This window comes from Pteropus medius, unplaced genomic scaffold (assembly GCF_902729225.1).
Source record: "Pteropus medius unplaced genomic scaffold, Ma_sr-lr_union100, whole genome shotgun sequence".
Classification (NCBI taxonomy): Eukaryota; Metazoa; Chordata; class Mammalia; order Chiroptera; family Pteropodidae; genus Pteropus; species Pteropus medius.
This window is the reverse complement of record NW_024349800.1, coordinates 49,990,182-50,008,285: the sequence shown is the minus strand read 5'-3', so window position 1 is coordinate 50,008,285 and position 18,104 is coordinate 49,990,182. Positions and strand designations below refer to the sequence as shown.

The 18,104-nt window shown below is 52.8% G+C and overlaps 1 protein-coding gene across 1 annotated transcript in view; it reads left to right on the top strand.

The window, feature by feature from the left end:
* Window positions 1-17,742, top strand: part of KCNK3 (potassium two pore domain channel subfamily K member 3) — a 37,769-nt gene extending 20,027 nt beyond the window's left edge. Inside the window, exon 2 of the mRNA XM_039887608.1 lies at window positions 14,464-17,742. Within this exon, the coding sequence (XP_039743542.1) occupies window positions 14,464-15,398 (935 nt within the window). The 3' untranslated portion in view covers window positions 15,399-17,742. The remainder of the gene's footprint in view (window positions 1-14,463) is intronic.
* The last annotated feature ends 362 nt before the right edge of the window (window positions 17,743-18,104 follow it).

Here is an 18,104-nt window from a genome sequence, read left to right as displayed (position 1 = left end):
GCAGTGCTGGCAGTCCAGCACCTCCATCTAGAGTAGGTGGAGTTTAGCCGGGGTGATGTCCCCTTAGGCAAGTGCAAGTAAAAGGGACTTTGGAAAAGAAAGGGCACCGCTTAGCCAGTGTCAAAAGCCAGCAGTAGGAAGCCCAGGCCACTCCCTTGTGCTCTCTCAGGCCACACCATTCCTGCCTCTGCTGTTGCCAATCTCTCTGGCTTCTCTTCCCTCATGACACTGACTTGCATGTGACTTGGCTCACCTTGCTCCCAGCTAGGACCTGAACTCTTTGTAACCCTGCAGCTCAGTTCCCCAAAGCTGACCAGCTTCTCAGCCCCTGGGAGAGACAACCTGATTGGCTCAGTGCAGCCGATAGCCTGGGTCTCTTAGATCAGGCAGCCCACCCTGGTCCTCTGTGGCCCTGGCCAGGGTCCCAGGTACAAAGGAGCTGTCAAGGCCCACCCTTAACTAGGGTCGTTGCAGGAAGGACAGCTTCAAAGAGAAAGGGAGAAGGCAGGCACCCTAGACACATCTACCACAGACAGTGGCCTCCCTCAGGGCCCTGAGGCCCCGCCCTCCAGCTTCCCTGTTCTCACCTGCTCAGTCTGGCTCAGAGCCATATTTACACATCCCAGGAATCTTCAAAGAGACCTCCAGGGAGCTGCTCCCTGAGACAGAAAAGACTGGCCATCGACCTCTGGGTTCATCAGCCTAGCAGAATGCAAGGGAGGGGCTCAGAGAGAGGGTTTTTAAAGGGACACCATCAGGACACCATCTCCTCACATAGTTTGAACATCCACTATATGCAGAACACCAAGACTCTAGAATCTAGATCCTGCCCTAGAGGTTTACAGTGGTCCTAGGATGATGGCCTACTGGACACCATGCTCTATTAACAAAGTGCATAGTCCTAGGGGGACCTGAAAGCACCTGGACTTGAAGATCAAAAGATCCAGGTTGAATCTTTGCTTTGTCAATTTTTATTGGTCTGACCTTGGGCAAGCAGTCTCGGTTTCCTCATCAAAATTCGGCTAATAATGCCCACCTTGAAGGTCATGGTGAGGATTAGAGGAAGTGGATGCAAAGGTCTCTGGATTGCCTGATACTGTCGCCATTATCAGTAGAGACACCAAGAGCAGAGGAAGCACAGGCTCTGTTCTGGCCTGTGAGCACCCTCCCTTTCTCTCCCCTTCCTTCTTCTTACACCCTAGCCCCTCCCCGTTCCCACCAGCCACCCTAGACCCCGCTGCACAGAGAGGAGATCAGGAGGCAAGTCCCCACCCAGGGGACTAGGTCTGGGACCTGACCACCTCCCAAAAGCCTTGTCCAGTGTCCAGCATCAGCCCAGACCAGCCAGCCCCCTGCCTCATTCTGCGCGAGGCCGGCTTGACTAAAAGGAGTTTTGCTTGCCGAGGCATCGCTGCGCATAACGAGATGGGTAAATGTGCCAGGCGGCATCTGCCAAGAGAGGCCAAGTGAGTGGCAGAGATGGATGCTGTGTGGAGAGTTGTGAGATGGGGAAGCTGGAAGGGCCAGGGCAGGAGGAAGTCCTCTTGGGAGAAGGCAGTCGGGATGGAGACAGGAACGCAGCAACCAGCAATCCATCAACACAGGGGAAGCGACGAGTGTTTGAAAAAAGGAAGGAAGGTCTTCGCAATAATTCTGTAAACCTAAAATTGTTCTAAAATAAAAAGTTCACTTAAAAATATAGTAAATGGTTAAAAAGAAGAAGAAAGGGAAAAGAGAGTATGGCCTTGGACAGTGACCTTAATCCAATTTCTGGTGCCAAGCAGCCCTGCGCACCAGCCAGGCGTTCACATCCACTCTGAACAATGCTCCAGGTACCTAGAGCCATCTTTGGAGGCCATCAAGGGAGAGCATGCCATGCTCCCAGCCACAGGAGCATTGGCAAGGTTGCTATGCCCTCCGACTCTTTCTGTTTACTGGGTACCCATAGTCCCACCGTCAAGGAGTGGCCCCTCGGACACAAACTCAGCACATCTTGGGGCAACGCTTTACTTAAGGGACAGTCTTCTCTCACCTACCTGCTCGCTTGTCTCTTTTCCGAAGGGCACGGACTGTGCCATCCTTGTCTCTGCATCCTCTCCCAGCACTTAGTCAAGTGCCTGGCACAAAGTAGTAGGTGCTTAAGAAATGTTTGCTCAATTAGTTAATTAAGACAAGCTAAGAGGGAATGAAGCCATTTTCATTTTGTCGATATTCCAGTCAATATTCTTGAGACCAGCCAAGTGCCACAGCCTCCCTGGGACCCCTGCTGCCCCTCAGCCTCCTGGATGCCACACCCCCTCTTCCAGGGCTGGCTCAGGCAGGTGGAGGGCGTCTTCTGTGGAGACGCAGTATATTGTCAGGCCAAGCCTCTGGGGAGAAGGGCCTGGGTGGGAAGGGGGAAGAATCTTAGCTACAGAAGTCACTTGCTTTGACAGACAGAGGATGAGCTGCCTACCTGCCTCTCCGCACCACAACTTTCCCAGAGTGGACTTAAAAAGAGCAATTCATGAAGGTCCCACTCAGATGGGCCATGGACCCCGACCCCTGACCCCAGTCCAGAGGCCCTGAAGGCCACTGAGAAATGGTGAAAAGAAAGCATGACTCTCCCTAGGCAGGAATGGCTCTGCCATATGCCTGTGTGGCCTTGTCCAAGTCACCCCGCCACTTGGCTCAGTCTCCTCAGCTGGAAAACCAGGGCACCTGCCGTCCAGGATGTGGCCTCTAATCAACTAACACTGGTTAGGCCTCCCAAGGTGACAGGCTTGCCTTTGTACCTGACTCAGCCACTCACGAGCTGTGCAGTCTTGAATGAATACGGAAACTTTCTGTGCCTCAGTTTTCTCATCTGTCAAATGGAGATAATATCTATCTCATAAAGTTTTTGTGAAGAGTAAATGAAATAATGTGTCTAAAGCACTTAGTACAATGCCTGGCATGCAAATGCTCAATAAACGTGAGCTTTATTATTTACCACTAACTCTATTATTACCACATTACTTCCACTACCGCCACCATTACTATTAGCTACTGTAGGTCAGGCCCTGAGCTGCTGAGAGGACAGGACACCATGCCTGTCCTCAGAGCCCAGAAGGAGACTCGGAGGACAAAATGAGACAAGAAAGAAGAGGGAGAGAGGAAGCAAGAAGGATGAGGGAAGGAAGAAGTAGCTTAAGAAGCAAAAAGAAGCAAAGACTCAGCATCCCAGGAGACTGGTCTCCAGGGCTAGATGGGGGTAGGGGGTAGGATTGGGGGCCCCTCAGGGCTCAGCAGTCAGCAGGGAGAACCTGGGGACCAACAAGACTTCTTGAATGCCCTGGCCTATCTTGGCCCTGGAAGACTCAGGCGGGGACCAGTAGCCATCTCCCCCTTGACTCCATGTGGCTTCTGTGCTGGGAGGCTGTTTGGAAGCGGGGTGGAGGGAACATGATTTTAAGTCTCTGAAGAGCTGACTCTGGCTGTCCATCTGCTTCATCTGGGGGGGATGTTACTCAGAGCAGTGCTAACCAGGCCAGCCCAGCTCCAGCACCACCCACCCCCCTCCCCGACCCGCTCCCAGGACCAGGGGTTCTCACCCATCCACAGCATCTGTTCAGTGCCAACTGGGACAGCTCTGCAAGGACTCATGGGCCTAATGTGCACCCAAAGGCTCAGTGCCATTGCTTTGGGGACCCAACAGTCCCACTGAGACTAGTGCTTTCTCCCGTTTGTGGGTTAGGGAACATGGCCCCTCTGAACTCCCAGAACTATAGAACCGGGGCCCCCAATCCCTGGGCCTCAGACCTGTGGCTTGTTAGGAAGCAGCCCACACAGCAGGAGGTGAGTGGCAAGAGCAAGCAAAGCTTCATCTGTATTTGCAGCCGCTCCCCAGCGCTGGCATCACCGCCTCAGCTCCACCTCAGATCATCAGATATTAGATTCTCAAAGGAGCACTGGTCCCTGGTGCCAGAAAGGTTGGGGACCGCTGCCATGGAACATCGCTGAGCCTAAAGAATATCTCCTCCAGCCTCTTCATTTCCCAAAGGAGGAACTCCAGGCCCAGAGAAGGCGGGGGTCTTACCTATGATCACATAGTGACACAGATAGAACCAGACCCCAGTCTCTGACCCCCATCCCTGTGGAAGCCTGCAGTGGAAAGAGAACTGCCTTGGGATTTCAAGTTTGCTTCTAGCATTTATGGCCTGAGATAAAACACTTTACATCTCCAAGCCTCAGTTTCCACATCTATAAAATAATAATAATAGTCAATAATAATAATAATAACACCTACAGGACTGCCGTGTAAGCTCAAACAATAGAATGTATAGAATTGAAATTGCTTTGCAATGACACAAGTGAAATACAAGAATTATTATTATTATTATTATTATTATTATTCTAGAACTTAAAGCATTGAACATGTTAAGGACTCAAATACATCTGCTAGCTGAGTGGATTCATGTTTGAAGCATGGTGAGTGATGGACAAAGGACTCCAGGAACACTGATTGTTTAGGTGGCTGAGATCAGGGAAGGCTTCACAGCAAGGGGTGACTTTTGAGATGGGCTTTGATGAAGGTGTAGAAGCCCATCAAGAGGAGAAAAAAGGCCTGAGCGGTGTCCAGAAACATGGAAATGCAGCCATGGCTCTCCAGAGAGTTGTGGATACCAAAACCACATGCAGCTTTGGGCTCCAGACCCTGCTTAAAACTCCCCCTTTCCTTCTGGGCCTGGGCACAGTACATGGAATAGGAACTAGTGATTTATTAAATCCTAAAATATAACTTGTCAGAAAAGAAATAACTTTCTAGTCTAACTTTCCATTTGATAGGTAAGGAAAACAGGCTCAGGGAACTGACATGCCTTAACAGAGGCCCTGAGCAGGCTCAGCAAACTAGGGCCCATGGACCAAATTTGGCCCACCACCTGTTTTTATAAATATAGTTTTATTGGAGCACGGCCATGCTCATTTATTTGCATATCGTTCATGGCTGCTTTCTTGATAGAATGTCAGAGCTAAATAGCAAGAAACCAAATGGGCTATGAAAAACCTAAAATATTTACTATCTGGTCCTTTATAGAAAGAAGTTTGCCAACTCTTCTTCTACAGCAAGGTAGTGGCAGAGCTGGGATAGGAGCCAGGTCTCCGACTCCTGGTTAGGTGCACTTTAACTCTGTGCACCCTTGTCCCTTGGAGCCCTGCCCCACCCCTATAACACCGCCCACAGGGCGAGATTTCAGGCAGTCAGGCTCTGGGCATGCTCAGCTCAAGGACACCTAATGCAGACAACAGGGAACACCTGGACTGCCCACTGTTGCCTCCATGACCCAGCAGGACTTCTTGCAGCCCTTTCGGGGGAAGTCTGACAACGGGATGCCAACATCTACTCACTTCTCCATGGGCGAAACAGGAAGCGCCAGAAAGTGTAAGTGTAGGACTCAGACCAGCGAGATGTCAAAGTTTCAGACGCAGCCTTTCAAGAAGCACACAGAGGACGAAGACTGGGTATCTCTGGCGATCTGCTGAGATGGCCAAGTACACTTTAAAGTGTTCTGTAGAATTCTTTCCTCAATGCCAGCTGTCCCTGGTGGATTCATGTAATTCGAACCCCACCAGATCCAATCTATTAGAAGTTCCGAACTCACACATGTCCTATCCTGTTGTTCGTAAGGATGCAGGAAGGCCATGGGCCTGGGCCATGGCCACCTGGTACAGTGGCTAGTCTAGAACAGACTCCATAGGACCCAAGTCAGTTCTCTGGCCAAGACACCTGGGTTGCTGCCTTGTTCTGTGACACTACCTGCTCTGGGCCTCGCACTCTGTCCATCTTCCCTGTCTCCATCCCGTTCGACCCTCATGCTCATCTTTGATGCTTCTCTTCCTAATTCACCCATTCAACATAGATTTATCAAATGCCAACTATGTACCAAGCTGCCTTCTAGGCATGGGAAATAGAGCAGTAACAAAAGAGACAAAATTCCCTGCCCTAATGGAGATTCAGTTTAAACCCACAGAGGCAAGAACATCTTACATATTGTGCATCTACTCTTTCCTCCCTTCCCTCTCCTCCGTTCCTCCCCCTCCCCTCCCCTCCCCTCCCCTCCCTGAACTCAGTACACTACTGAGCACTTGACAACGGATCATGCAGAGGCCTCCTAATGAATCCTCCTGCCCCATCTCCCACCTCCAAGCCCCTCACAAGCATGCCAGGAAAGTCCTGCTCGACACCTCTTTGGCATGTCGGTCCCCTGCTCAGGAGCCATCAGTGGCTCCTCATTGCCCTCAAGTCAAGATTTGAATTCCTGTGCCTACCCTTCAAAGCGCTTCACATTTTAACCCTTGCCCACCTTATCTACCCTTCACTACCCTAGTGAACTTTCTGCTCCAAGAAAACCAGAAATTTTGTCGTTGTTAGTGTTATAATATTCACCACTTTCTACTTATAAAAAATGAACTGATTTTTGTAGAAAATATAAAATATATAAAAGAAAATTAAAATTAATTATGAGCCCATAATTCAAAGACAAACCCTATGAGCTATTTAGTATATTTCCTCCCAGTTTCTCTTTCTGCATGTGTGTATGGATACATTTTTTTATATTGATATGTTTAGTGTGGGATTTCATTATACATAAATAAATTCTATCCTACCTTTTTTATTTAACATTCTATGGTAGTTTTCTACGTAATTAAGAGACTCCTTAAACACGGCACTTTAATGGCTGCACAATATTCCAACACGTAAATATACCTTAATATGTTTAACCCAAGCCTATCAGTGAACATTTGGATTGTTTACAATTTTTCACAATGAAAATGCTGCTATAAACATTCTTGTTCATAAATCTTTGTTCCAATCTCTGGTTATTTTCCCAGCAGAGATTTCTAGAAATGGCATTGCAAGGTCAGCGGGTTGACACATATCTAAGGTTCCTGATGCGTATCATGAAGCTGCCTGCATGAGAGAGCATGCCGGTCACCCCTGCTCCTCATCTGTGAGAATGCCCACTAGTCTCAGACAGGTCTATTTTCTCTGTCCCTAACACTAGCATTGTGTCTTTGCTTCAGCAGCTCCTCTCTGTCAGAACCTTGCATTTCCCATCCATCCTTCAGAGCTCAGAGTAAAGGCTACCTCCTCCGCGAAGCCCTTCCTGATACTCCAGCTGAAGTTCTCCACCTCTAGCCTAACTACAGCCCCTGTCTTAAATTCTTCCTAAAACATTTCCCACTGTTGCCACTGACTTACATAATTTGTGTAATAATGACCTCTTCTTTGTACGCAGTGAGGTTTTTCAAAATGCTTTTACTGAGAAGTTTCATCTGATTCATTTTCAGAAGGAAAGTATTTTGAGGTCAAGGACCAAGGTTGATCATCTGGGTCTACTTATTCTGGCCCCATCACCAGCCTCAAGTCTAGCCCAACCTCAAGCTAGTCTTTGATTTAATGGAAGTTTATAACAGCCTTCACCATTCCTTGGCCTTTCAGAACAGATTTTATGCCCCTTTCTGCAGGGAGGACAGAGCAAAGACAGAGGGCCTTGGATTCCAGTCCAGGCTCTGTCACTGATTCGCTATTAGGGCCGGTCCTGCCCGCTTCTGGGCCTCAGTGTACCCCTCTATAAAATGAGTGAGTTGAACTACATAGTCTCCCACACTCCAGAATTGATTGCCCCTGCAGCCCCTGGTCCCAGGTACCCAGAGCAGCCCTGGGGTGCCTCTGAGGGCCCTTGTGCAAAGCCAGCCTCTGGGATAGGCTGGAGGGAGCTGGCCAGAGAGGCAGGCCTGGCTCCAGGCCAGGCTGTGTCTGCAAACACTGACCTTGGCTGCCGCAGGGATTTTCCATGACACCAGCACCCTCCCCCTCAGCTCCCCCCTGATCTCGAGGGCCTGCGGAAGGTGGGGGATGGGAGTGGTGGGGGCTGTCTTCTACCAGAGGACCCTGAATTCGAGTAATAGGGGCACCTGTAGATGGTAGAGAGCTCGAAGAAAGAGAAGAGGAAGCAATGGGCCTCCACTGCCAAGCCTGGGAGGAAAGCAGGGGTAAAGAGCGAACCTGCTGGTAGGGAGTAGGAGATTGAAAGAGGAGCCAGGAAAATGGGAAGAGAGGCCTTGGAAGGGGCAGGGTGGAGGGAGGGAGGGTGCTATGCCTCAGAGCTGTCCTTCCTGGGAGCTCTGGCCTGGAAGGGACAAACTCCAGACCCAGTTCTGTGTACTGGTCCCTCCCCCAGCCCAGGTCCATGAGGCCATGATGGTTTCCCAGGGCTGGCATGGGCCTTAGCCAGGCCCCGGGCAGAGGGGATTCCTTCGGAGGCCCTGAAGCTGACCTCCTTTTGCAGGGGCCTAGGGGCCACAGGGAGGGCAGGAGATATGAGTCACTAAAGGCCCTCTACCAAGGCCGCCTCCCCTTCCCCCGCTGGGGTGTAAGGGAGGGTTTCTCCTCTCTGCACCCCAGATTTCAGGACTGTCTGGGTTGAAGAGCATTTTCTGAGCAGCTGCTACCGCCAGGCCTTGTGCAGGATACTGAGGGGACTTGCTGGCCCTCCGGGAGCTCAGAGCCCAGTAAAATTCTGCAGATGTGAGTGCACAAGTACCAGGCCTTTGAGCCAGGCAGAGGGAGAGGCCCCTCCAGCTCTGGGAAGGATCCCAGAAGGAATCCTTCTTGGAAAAGGTGGTATCTGAGCCGAACTCTACAGGATGGAGGGGAAGGCCTGCACTTCTCCCCAAGTCCACCAACCCAGGCAGCCTCTCCCCTCCCTCCCAAAGGCCTGGGCACTGCTGCCAGCTTCTTTCCACCTCATCTCCTTTAACACACCAATTAGGCTCCTGCGAGCCTCCTGTCCCACTTCCTGGCTCCACACTGCTGCCATCTCCAGACCAAAGAGGTTGTTCCCTGTCTGTGAGGAGGCAGGGTCCTTGTTGGGCCTTTCTGAGTGGCCCTGAGCCTCAGGCCCAGCCTCAGGCCCTGTTTTCAGCCAGGCCCCTGGAGCTGCCTCTATCTCACTTGAGCCCCGACTCTTCTCTGGCTGCCCCACCAGGCCCAGACAACAACCTGAGGCCAGGCCCCGCCCCATGTCCAGCTTTGTATGAGGCCAGCTTGGCCCAGACTTCACAGCCTTTGGGCACCGGTCACTCATCCATCTTCCCTCAGGGCAAACATTAGCCCAGCCAGTGCCCATATTTACATTAGATAACTAGGTCTACAGGGAACCAGGAAACAGATCACAGCCAGGCATTGCCAAGGGTTGTGTGTTTCTAACCTACAAGAGGGCTAAGCCAACCAGAGACAGGACATCAGAGAATCCCAAAGTCTTGGAAGACAAACCTTAGAGTTCTTGAAATGCTGCAGAGGAGCGTTTCCCAAACTAAGCTCCAGAAAACACGTGTCCAGCAATATACATTGGGAAAAAAGCGTTGGAAGGTCGAATGAATGAGTAAACAGCGCATTCTCCCAACTTTGATTGACTTTGCACGTTAACACGTGTATGGCTCTGATAACATGACACTGAAATCAAATGATAACAAATCTTGTTAAATTCAGCCGTCCTCCAATTTAATTTAACCAAGCAACCCTTTTCTCATCCAACAGTTATTAACAGTCCGTGGAACTGATATTCCAGGAAATTAACTTTGGGAAACACTGATCATAGAATGGTGATGCCAAAAGGAACATTAAAGACCATCTAATCTAGATGTTCCCCAAAATATTCATACTAATGATTAATATTTATTGATCTCAAGGTCCTAAGCATTCTAAGTCTACTAACTCATCAAATCCCCCACACCACCTCTATGAGGTAAGTATATTACTATTCTCATTTTATAGATGAAGAAACTGAGGCACTTGGAAGATTAAGTAATTTGGCCAAAGTTGAAAGCTCTTTGGCTCCAGTGGCTGTGCTCCCCCGATCTCCTGCCTCCATCCAAGGCTGTGGCCAGTGTTCTGGCTTTGAGGCCAGCCAGACCAGGGATATAAGGTCAAGCACTCAGGCCGGCAAGCATGTGAAGTCAGTGGGAAACAGGCAGCTGAGCCCAGTTCAGCCAAGGCCATTACCAAGGGCTAAGACTCATGCTTTGACTAGAATAGGCCACAAGGAGAGAAAGTCCACTAAGAGGTACGGCTGGACCCCCAACTCTCTGCATCTCCCTGGAAGGCAGAGTTTCAGCCAGTTTCTTAGCTCCTTAGTGATGTCAAAAGGAGAATAGAAGAAATGACCCAAAGGTTCTCGACTCACCTCTTATTTTTCCTGTTGTCTCAAAGTATTTATAATTAATTTTTATGTCCAATCACCTAGCTTCCTCAGGTGCTTTCTATGCCTCCAGCCAGGTTCTAAGGCCTTCTCTTAGCTCAGTTGCTCCCATGCAGGAAGGTTGAGTGAACAGGTCAACCTTTGTCATACTGAGCCAGAGGGCAGAGAAAAGGGCATGGATTTTGGAACTGAGTGTCCATAGTTATAGTCCTGGCTCTGCTATTCACTAGCTGTGTGACCTAGAGAAGGTCACTTTCCCTCTCTGGGCCTCCATTTTCTCATCTGTACAACATAAGCACTGGGCCCTATGATCACTAAGGGCCTATCTGGCTCTGAGAACCTTTAAGTGTCTGGTGGATTCGGAAAGGGCAGTTGGGAGAGGAGGGGCCGGGACAGCCCTGGTCAGTGCTCTGAGAAGCAGTGGCTAGAATCTCATGGTCAGGGTATGAGTTCCGGCTGGTCAGTCCCTCGGATACTGTGAAGGAGGATCCTCAGAGAATCGGTCAGGGCACAGCCTCATATATATCAGTGACGCACAAGGACAGATGGAACCCCTCACCCAGAGACACAGTGCTAGAGAGGAGGGAGAAGATGGGGACCACCTTTTGCCTTTCCTTCCCTCATAAACTCCAGCTTGACGTGGGCAAGGACCAGGCAGGCAGCAGGCCTGCTGGCAGGCAGAAAGGACTTGCCAAACTCCCAATTACTTCCCAGAAGTTCTATGGTCCCCTGGGAGTGGCTCCACCCCAGCTGGCGTCCCTCCAAGCTGGGCGCCCACGTCAGCAGGTCCTCATAGCTCCCTTGTCCTTTCACCTAGTGACAATGGAATGGGCGAAGGGGCAGGCACATGCTGACCCTGGGCCCGATACTTGGAGAAGCATCTGATTCCCTGGGCGTCGCGCTCCTATTGCTAGTCCTGCCATGTACAGCTCAGGGCAGTGCCCAAGAATGAGGCTCCAAGTGGAATGCTCCCCTCTCAGGGCCTCAGTTTCCCATTCTGGTCACCCTTCCTGGGTGATAAATTGGCTCTGAGATATCAGAATTAGCAATGAGTCAGAAAGTCCCAGTGGCCTTGGCCAACTCACGAGGTCTCTCTAGCCTTTATTGCTCCAAATATAAAATGGAGAGAGTCATAATAATGACCTCGTAGAAAGTTTTTGAGAGTTACAGTTAAAAATATACCTGAAGGATAAGACCTTAAGCCTCAGCCTATGATAGGAAGTGAGGATGGGTCCTGGGGGGCATCTGACCCCAAGGGTAAGGCATGTCCAGGCTGGGGCCACCCTGGACAGGACAATGGCTATAGTGGGGCATGAAGCTCTGGCCTGATAAGAGCCTTTGGTTAAACCTGGATATGTCGCTTGCTTTGAAAACCACTAAATTCAACAAGAGGTGGGGAAGGAAAGGAGATTTCAGTTCTGGCTGGGAGACAGGGAAAGCATGAGGGCGCTCAGGACCTGGGCAGGCAGAGGCAGGGAGGAGGACGGTGTGAGGAAAGCACTGGAGAAGCTGGGACACGGGCTGTTTTCAGACTGGGGAGAGCCCCCCCGAAACTGGAGGGCTTTGCAGGCAGTCCGCAATGGGCAGTGAGGCTTCTAGGCAGGTGGGCACTGGGTCTTTCTAAAGGATGGTGGGCCAGGAGAAGTCACAACCCATGAACAATAACGGGGGGAGGTAGTGGTGGTGGCAAGAGGGGGTCCTTTTCCCTCATGGTGGGTGGGATAGGCTGCCTGACCCCACAGAGGTTGCTCTTGCCCCCAGGACTGCAATGTCAGGCCAACTTTCCCCTGTGAGATCCCATCACGGCTGCTGTCACCACTGCTTCGGTCACAAACTGCATAGGTTCTGAAGTACTTTCATCTTTTACCCCTGATGGCAGGTGTGGCTGGCAGCCAGGTGGGATTAACAGCTGTAATTCAACGCCCCCAGAGGCAAGAAAAGTCCAGAGAAGGAGATGGATTTGCCCAAGGTCACACAGCCAACATATGTGAACTTGGGGAGGGAGGGGCTGGGCCCAGGCCCATGCTACCCGATCCTTGTTTAGCCCTATCCACAGTGCCATGCCCTCCCCAACATCCTGTGTAGTGCTGGTTTGGGGGACAGGGAAGGACAGAATGAGAAGCAACTCTGGCTCAGGGCCTGCCCAGCTGTCGAGGTGACTTGTGGTCTGGCTGCCATGGCTGAGCTGGCGGGCACAATCTGTTCTCACCCTGCTGAGGCATGGACGAGCCAGGCAGGGTGGCTCACCAGCTCAGCTGTCCAGACTCCTGGCACAATCACCAGCTAGCTGCTGTGGCGGTAGCCAGGGAAGCCCATTCTAAGGGCAGCCCGCAGCCTCACACACTCTAAGCAGCTGTCCCCAGACTTCTCTGAGCTTTAAGAACCAAATGGCCTTAGGCTGACAGAGATGCCAACTTTACTGGAACTGAGCTGCCCCCCAGCCCGGCTGCTCTCTTGGAAATGTGAGGGCAATCTGGTACTTCACTAATTACTCATCATAATGAGCTGTTATTGAGCATTTGATATGTACCAAGCTGTAGGCTAAGTGCATTAAATGTATGATCTCACTTATTTCTCCCCAAAAGCCTTGTGAGGCAGGTGCTACTTATTAACCCCATTTACAGATGTGGAAACTAAGGCTCAGAGAAGTTTAAAAGAACACGGTTCATGGCAGAGTCGGGATTTGAATTCAGACACCAAAGCACACAGTATCCTGCCCTGCCATTCAGTCATCAAATGTGTTTTGGGTATACTCCATGGCATGGCTGGCAATGAGGAGGGAATAACTAGAAAGGAAGATGATAAGGTCCAGCAGTGCCTACCCTACCACCCCAACCTTGTGTTTATCTGCACATATGTAGTTGGGAGTCCTGGGGGACAGAGCTGGGGGGCAGAGGTAACACTGGCCCTGGAGTCCAAAACTAAACATTCTCAGTACCACGCAAAGCAGAGATCACTTCCAGCTGTGAAGAATCCAGGGCAATTACATGGAAGAAGTAACATTTGCTTAAGTTTTGATAAGGCTTAGAAAGGAGGAAAAATTGGAAAGCCTGCCAGCATTATTTTATTATAAGAATCCTATTAATGAAAGTAATAAATATCTTAACAGCCCAGTGAAGGAAGCAGGGCAAGGACCAGTAGGCCCCATTTTACAAATGAGGAAACATGCTCGGAGATGGGGAGTCATTTGTCCAAGGTCACGCAGCCACCAGTGACACTGCCAGAACTTGTGCCTAGGGCTTCTGAGTTCCCATCCAGGGTCCTTTCCCCTCCTTGTCTCCAGGCAGAACTCGTGACTTAAGGCCATCTGATGATTGGCTCAGACAGAGGCTTTGCCTCTGCCTGACTCCTGGCTTGGGGCGGCGGGGAGCAGGGGGAGACAGGGGTTGGGATCGTCTGGCTGGTGATAGTAACACCGGGGCTCCTGTTTAACAGGGTCAATGCCACCTCCCCATGAGGACAGACCCACCTTTGGGGTCAGGCACAGAGGATAATCCTGAGGTCCAGACTAATGAGGACTCTGGGGCACTAATTTGTCCAGCGGGGCGGGGGGTGCCATCTCCTTTCTCCTTCTCTGACACTAGTAGGCCAGTGGCCTCAGGGAGAGTGGAGGTCCCCATTTGCTTTGGCTGGCAACAGGGAAGTCATCAAGGAGCCATCCATGCCTCAGTTTCCCTCCCTCCACACTGAATGACAGAATGTCAGAACCCATTCAGTCCAACCTTCTCCCTTAGAATCAAGGAAACTGAGGCCCAGAGACGACAAAGAACAGATCCAAAGCTCATAAGCACTGAACTGGAACCCAGGTATCCCAACTGACTTGCCAGTGCCCTCGAAACCATCCCTCTGCCTCTGGACAAAGTTCCTAACAGCCCCACGGGTCAGCCCCCTCTCTAGGTAGAGAAAACAGGTCAGGTCTCTGAAGCAAACAGTTCAAATACAGGTTGCTCTGCTTCCGGACTGTGTGACCTTGAGAAAGTCACTTAACCCTCCCTGTTTCCTCCTGCTTTCCTTCCTACCCTATCGAGTCATCACAAGAGTAAAGGAGAAAGCGTCAATAAGGAACTAGCACAGTGGGTGGGGACAAGGATATGCTCACAACTGTGTGCCGTCTTCTCTTCAGCTAGAATGAAGGAGAGGCCAGACTCTACAAGGCGAAGAGCAGGGAAGGGGGAAGGGAGGAGGGTTTCCGGAAGGGCGACCCCATAGTGTGTGCTCTCTTCCCCCCACATTCCCCCAGGCTACGGCCATGCAGCGCCCAGCACAGATGGCGGCAAGGTGTTTTGCATGTTCTACGCGCTGCTGGGCATCCCGCTCACGCTGGTCATGTTCCAGAGCCTGGGCGAGCGCATCAACACCTTCGTGAGGTACCTGCTGCACCGCGCCAAGAGGGGCCTGGGCATGCGGCGCGCCGATGTGTCCATGGCCAACATGGTGCTCATCGGCTTCTTCTCGTGCATCAGCACGCTGTGCATCGGCGCCGCAGCCTTCTCCTACTACGAGCACTGGACCTTCTTCCAGGCCTACTACTACTGCTTCATCACGCTCACTACCATCGGCTTCGGCGACTACGTGGCGCTGCAGAAGGACCAAGCGCTGCAGACGCAGCCGCAGTATGTGGCCTTCAGCTTCGTCTACATCCTCACAGGGCTCACGGTCATCGGCGCCTTCCTCAACCTCGTGGTGCTGCGCTTCATGACCATGAACGCGGAGGATGAGAAGCGCGACGCCGAGCACCGCGCGCTGCTCACGCGCAACGGGCAGGCGGGCGGGGGCTGCGGCAGTGGCGGCGGCGCCGGCGGCAGCGCGCACACCACCGACACTGCCTCGTCCACGGCGGCGGGCGGCGGCGGCGGCGGCGGCGGCGGCGGCGGCTTCCGCAACGTCTACGCCGAGGTGCTGCACTTCCAGTCCATGTGCTCGTGCCTCTGGTACAAGAGCCGCGAGAAGCTGCAGTACTCCATCCCTATGATCATCCCGCGGGACCTCTCCACGTCCGACACGTGCGTGGAGCAGAGCCACTCGTCGCCGGGAGGGGGCGGCCGCTACAGCGACACTCCCTCGCACCGCTGCCTGTGCAGCGGGGCGCAGCGCTCTGCCATCAGCTCCGTGTCCACGGGCCTGCACAGCCTGTCCGCCTTCCGCGGCCTCATGAAGCGCAGGAGCTCCGTGTGAACGCCCGGCGGGCCCTGGAGCACCTGGGAGCGCGCGCAGGGCGGGGTTCCCGCCCGGAGGAGCTGCCGGGGTTGTCGAGGGGTTCGCCCCAGCCGCCTTTAGCCCGTGGGGCGCCCCACACACCCCTCACTACCCTTCCCCAGCCTCCCCATCTCCGACTGTGCCTGCTCGCACCAGCCGGCAGGAGCGGGGCTCTGAGGACCCCTGGAGCCCCCATCTGCGCCCTGCAAATTCCGAGAAATGTGAAACTTGGGGCGGAGGGTAGCAGGGAGGGAAGGCAGAAGCTGGGAGCCTCCCATCCCTTAGGAAATCTAAGGAGCTTCCCAGTCCTCAGAGGCCCAGTTGGTACCCAGACCCCCACCCCCCATCCAGAGGGGACTTCGTGTTCCGTGTACGTTTGCATCTCTATTTATACCTCCGTCTTTCCAGGTCTCCCACCTTCCCTTGGCTTCAAAAGCCAGGGTGTCTTTGTCCAGGTCACCCCCACTCGGTCCACTCCCCTTCCTTATCCCCAGCTGTGTCTCCCAACCTCCCAGGACCTTCTGTGTTGTTTTGCATGGCTTTGCAGTTATGGAGAAAGTGGAAACCCAGCAGTCCCTAAAGCTAGTCCCCCGAGGGCGGGCAGGCAGAGGCGAGGACAGACAGGCTGTAGGAGGGGCAGAGAAGGGCCGGAGAAGGCAGTGACCCTCCAGTCCGCAAAGTGGCCCTGCTGGCAGGTGAGAGCTAGCTGGCCTCCAGTCATAGTCTCAGAGGGGGCAGATGGAGTCCAGCCTTCCAGACACTGCCCTTGGAATCAACGGAAAACTTCATACTTGTCACCTCAGCCACTGCTGACAATGACCAACTCTGACAACTATGGAATGGGTCTTAGCCTCTGGAAACCCTTTCCTAACTACTCGTCATTTGATTCTCACAATACTTCGGTTGGGTCACCAGGGTGGGAGCTCTCATCCCCAGTATACAAATGACAATGAGACCCAGACAGGTGACTTGACTTGCCCAAGGTGACACAGATAGCAAAGGCAAAGGGGAACAATAACCCAGGTTGCTTGCTCCCAGCCTGGGTGCTCTTTCCTTCTGACTCTTCTGCCTGCTCTTGAAAGCAAAGCTCCTGCCTTGTACACTGGCATTGCGTGGGCATCTGGGTCCTCACCAGACCCAGAGCCCAGGACTGAGCCAGTGCTGGGACTCAGCCTCTACTCCGCATGGCCTGAAGGCAGGGCTCTGAATGCACCCGCGAGGCAGGGTAGGACTCTGCTTACAAATAGGGAAGTCCTCCGACCACATTGAGCAAGGAGGGGTCTCATGCACAAAGGCCAGGAGCTGAGGCTCTAGAAGTTTGAGAATTGGGCAGAGCAGCCTGGAGAGATGGCAGGCACACCCTACTAGGACATTATCCCTGACCCCACAGCCAGTGTTGGTGCCTGTGTCCCACGTGCATCAAGAAACACCCCTCCCAGGTGGGGGGCTTGGACCTAGTGTGCCCACTGCCTACCCCACCTGCAACCCAGAAGCCCAGATGGAGAGCAGCTGATGGACATGAGACCCTAGGCTACACTGTGGGGCAAAGAGCTAGAGCTGGTACCATGACTCGAGACAGCATCAGGGGATAAGTGAGGGGCCATTCCCCTCTCAGTATCACCCTCCCATGCTGTTCCCATTTCAGCTCCTTAGCACTGGCATTCAGGAAAGCCGGAGAGAGGGGCAGGGGGGTGCACAGGGTGATCAACCTCGGCCCGACCCCAACTATATGCCTGGCCTGGGAAACCCTGGGAGGGGAGAATTCTGGCCTGGTATGTGTGTGAGCCCTGTCTCAGTGTGGAGGAACTGGCTGCCCACGTGCCAAGGAGAGCAGGGCACACGGCCCAGGACCCAGGGGTGCTGTCTGTGTTTATGTCAGGGTGGGGGGTAGTGCTGGCTGCCTCTGTCCTGTGTGTGACCCTGCCCTCGAAGGGTCCTGTCCTGTCAGTCCCGAGGGAGCCACAACCAAAGTCGCAGGGAGATGGTGGGGAAGGAGGCTGAATGGCCCTGAGCCGAGCGTGGCAGACTGCTCGGTTTCTGGCCAGGTCTTTCCCAGGGTACTGGAAGGCCAGTGTTGCTTCCCCTCTCCCCTCCCACTGCAGGCAGCCTTTCTGCTTCCCCAATGCCTTATGCCTGGGCACACTGCCACAGAATATGCAATACGTGTGGGTGACACGCCCCCACGCCCACACCCCCACCCCGGGCAGCCCCTGGACCCCAAAGGCTGCGGCTACCACGGCCTCCCTTCTGCCCCTCCTGCCTATCTGTCTTCACACTGAGAATGGCGCCTAATAAATGCTGTCCATGGAGACCAGGCTCAGGCTCAGCTGCCTCTGTCATTGTTTACCTTGGGCGCTGCCAGGGATCAGCCATCTCCCCACCGGGGTCTGCAGACACAGCTGGTGCACCTTGGGCTGACTAGACACTTTACTTCCAGGGACCTCAGGGAGGAGAAGCCTGAGGGCGACACTGCTTCCCTTTTGTGCGTTCTTCCAAGATGCAGATTTTCTCAGTGTCACCCTGGAACAACTATAAAGACAAGATCTTAGAAAAGAAATCACCTGGTCCAAACCTCCCATTGTACATGAGTAAACTGATACCCAGAGAGGGCAAGTCACTTGTCCTGAGTTACTGAGCGGTGAGTCGCAGACCAGGATTAGATCCAGAACTGGGGATTCCAAGCCC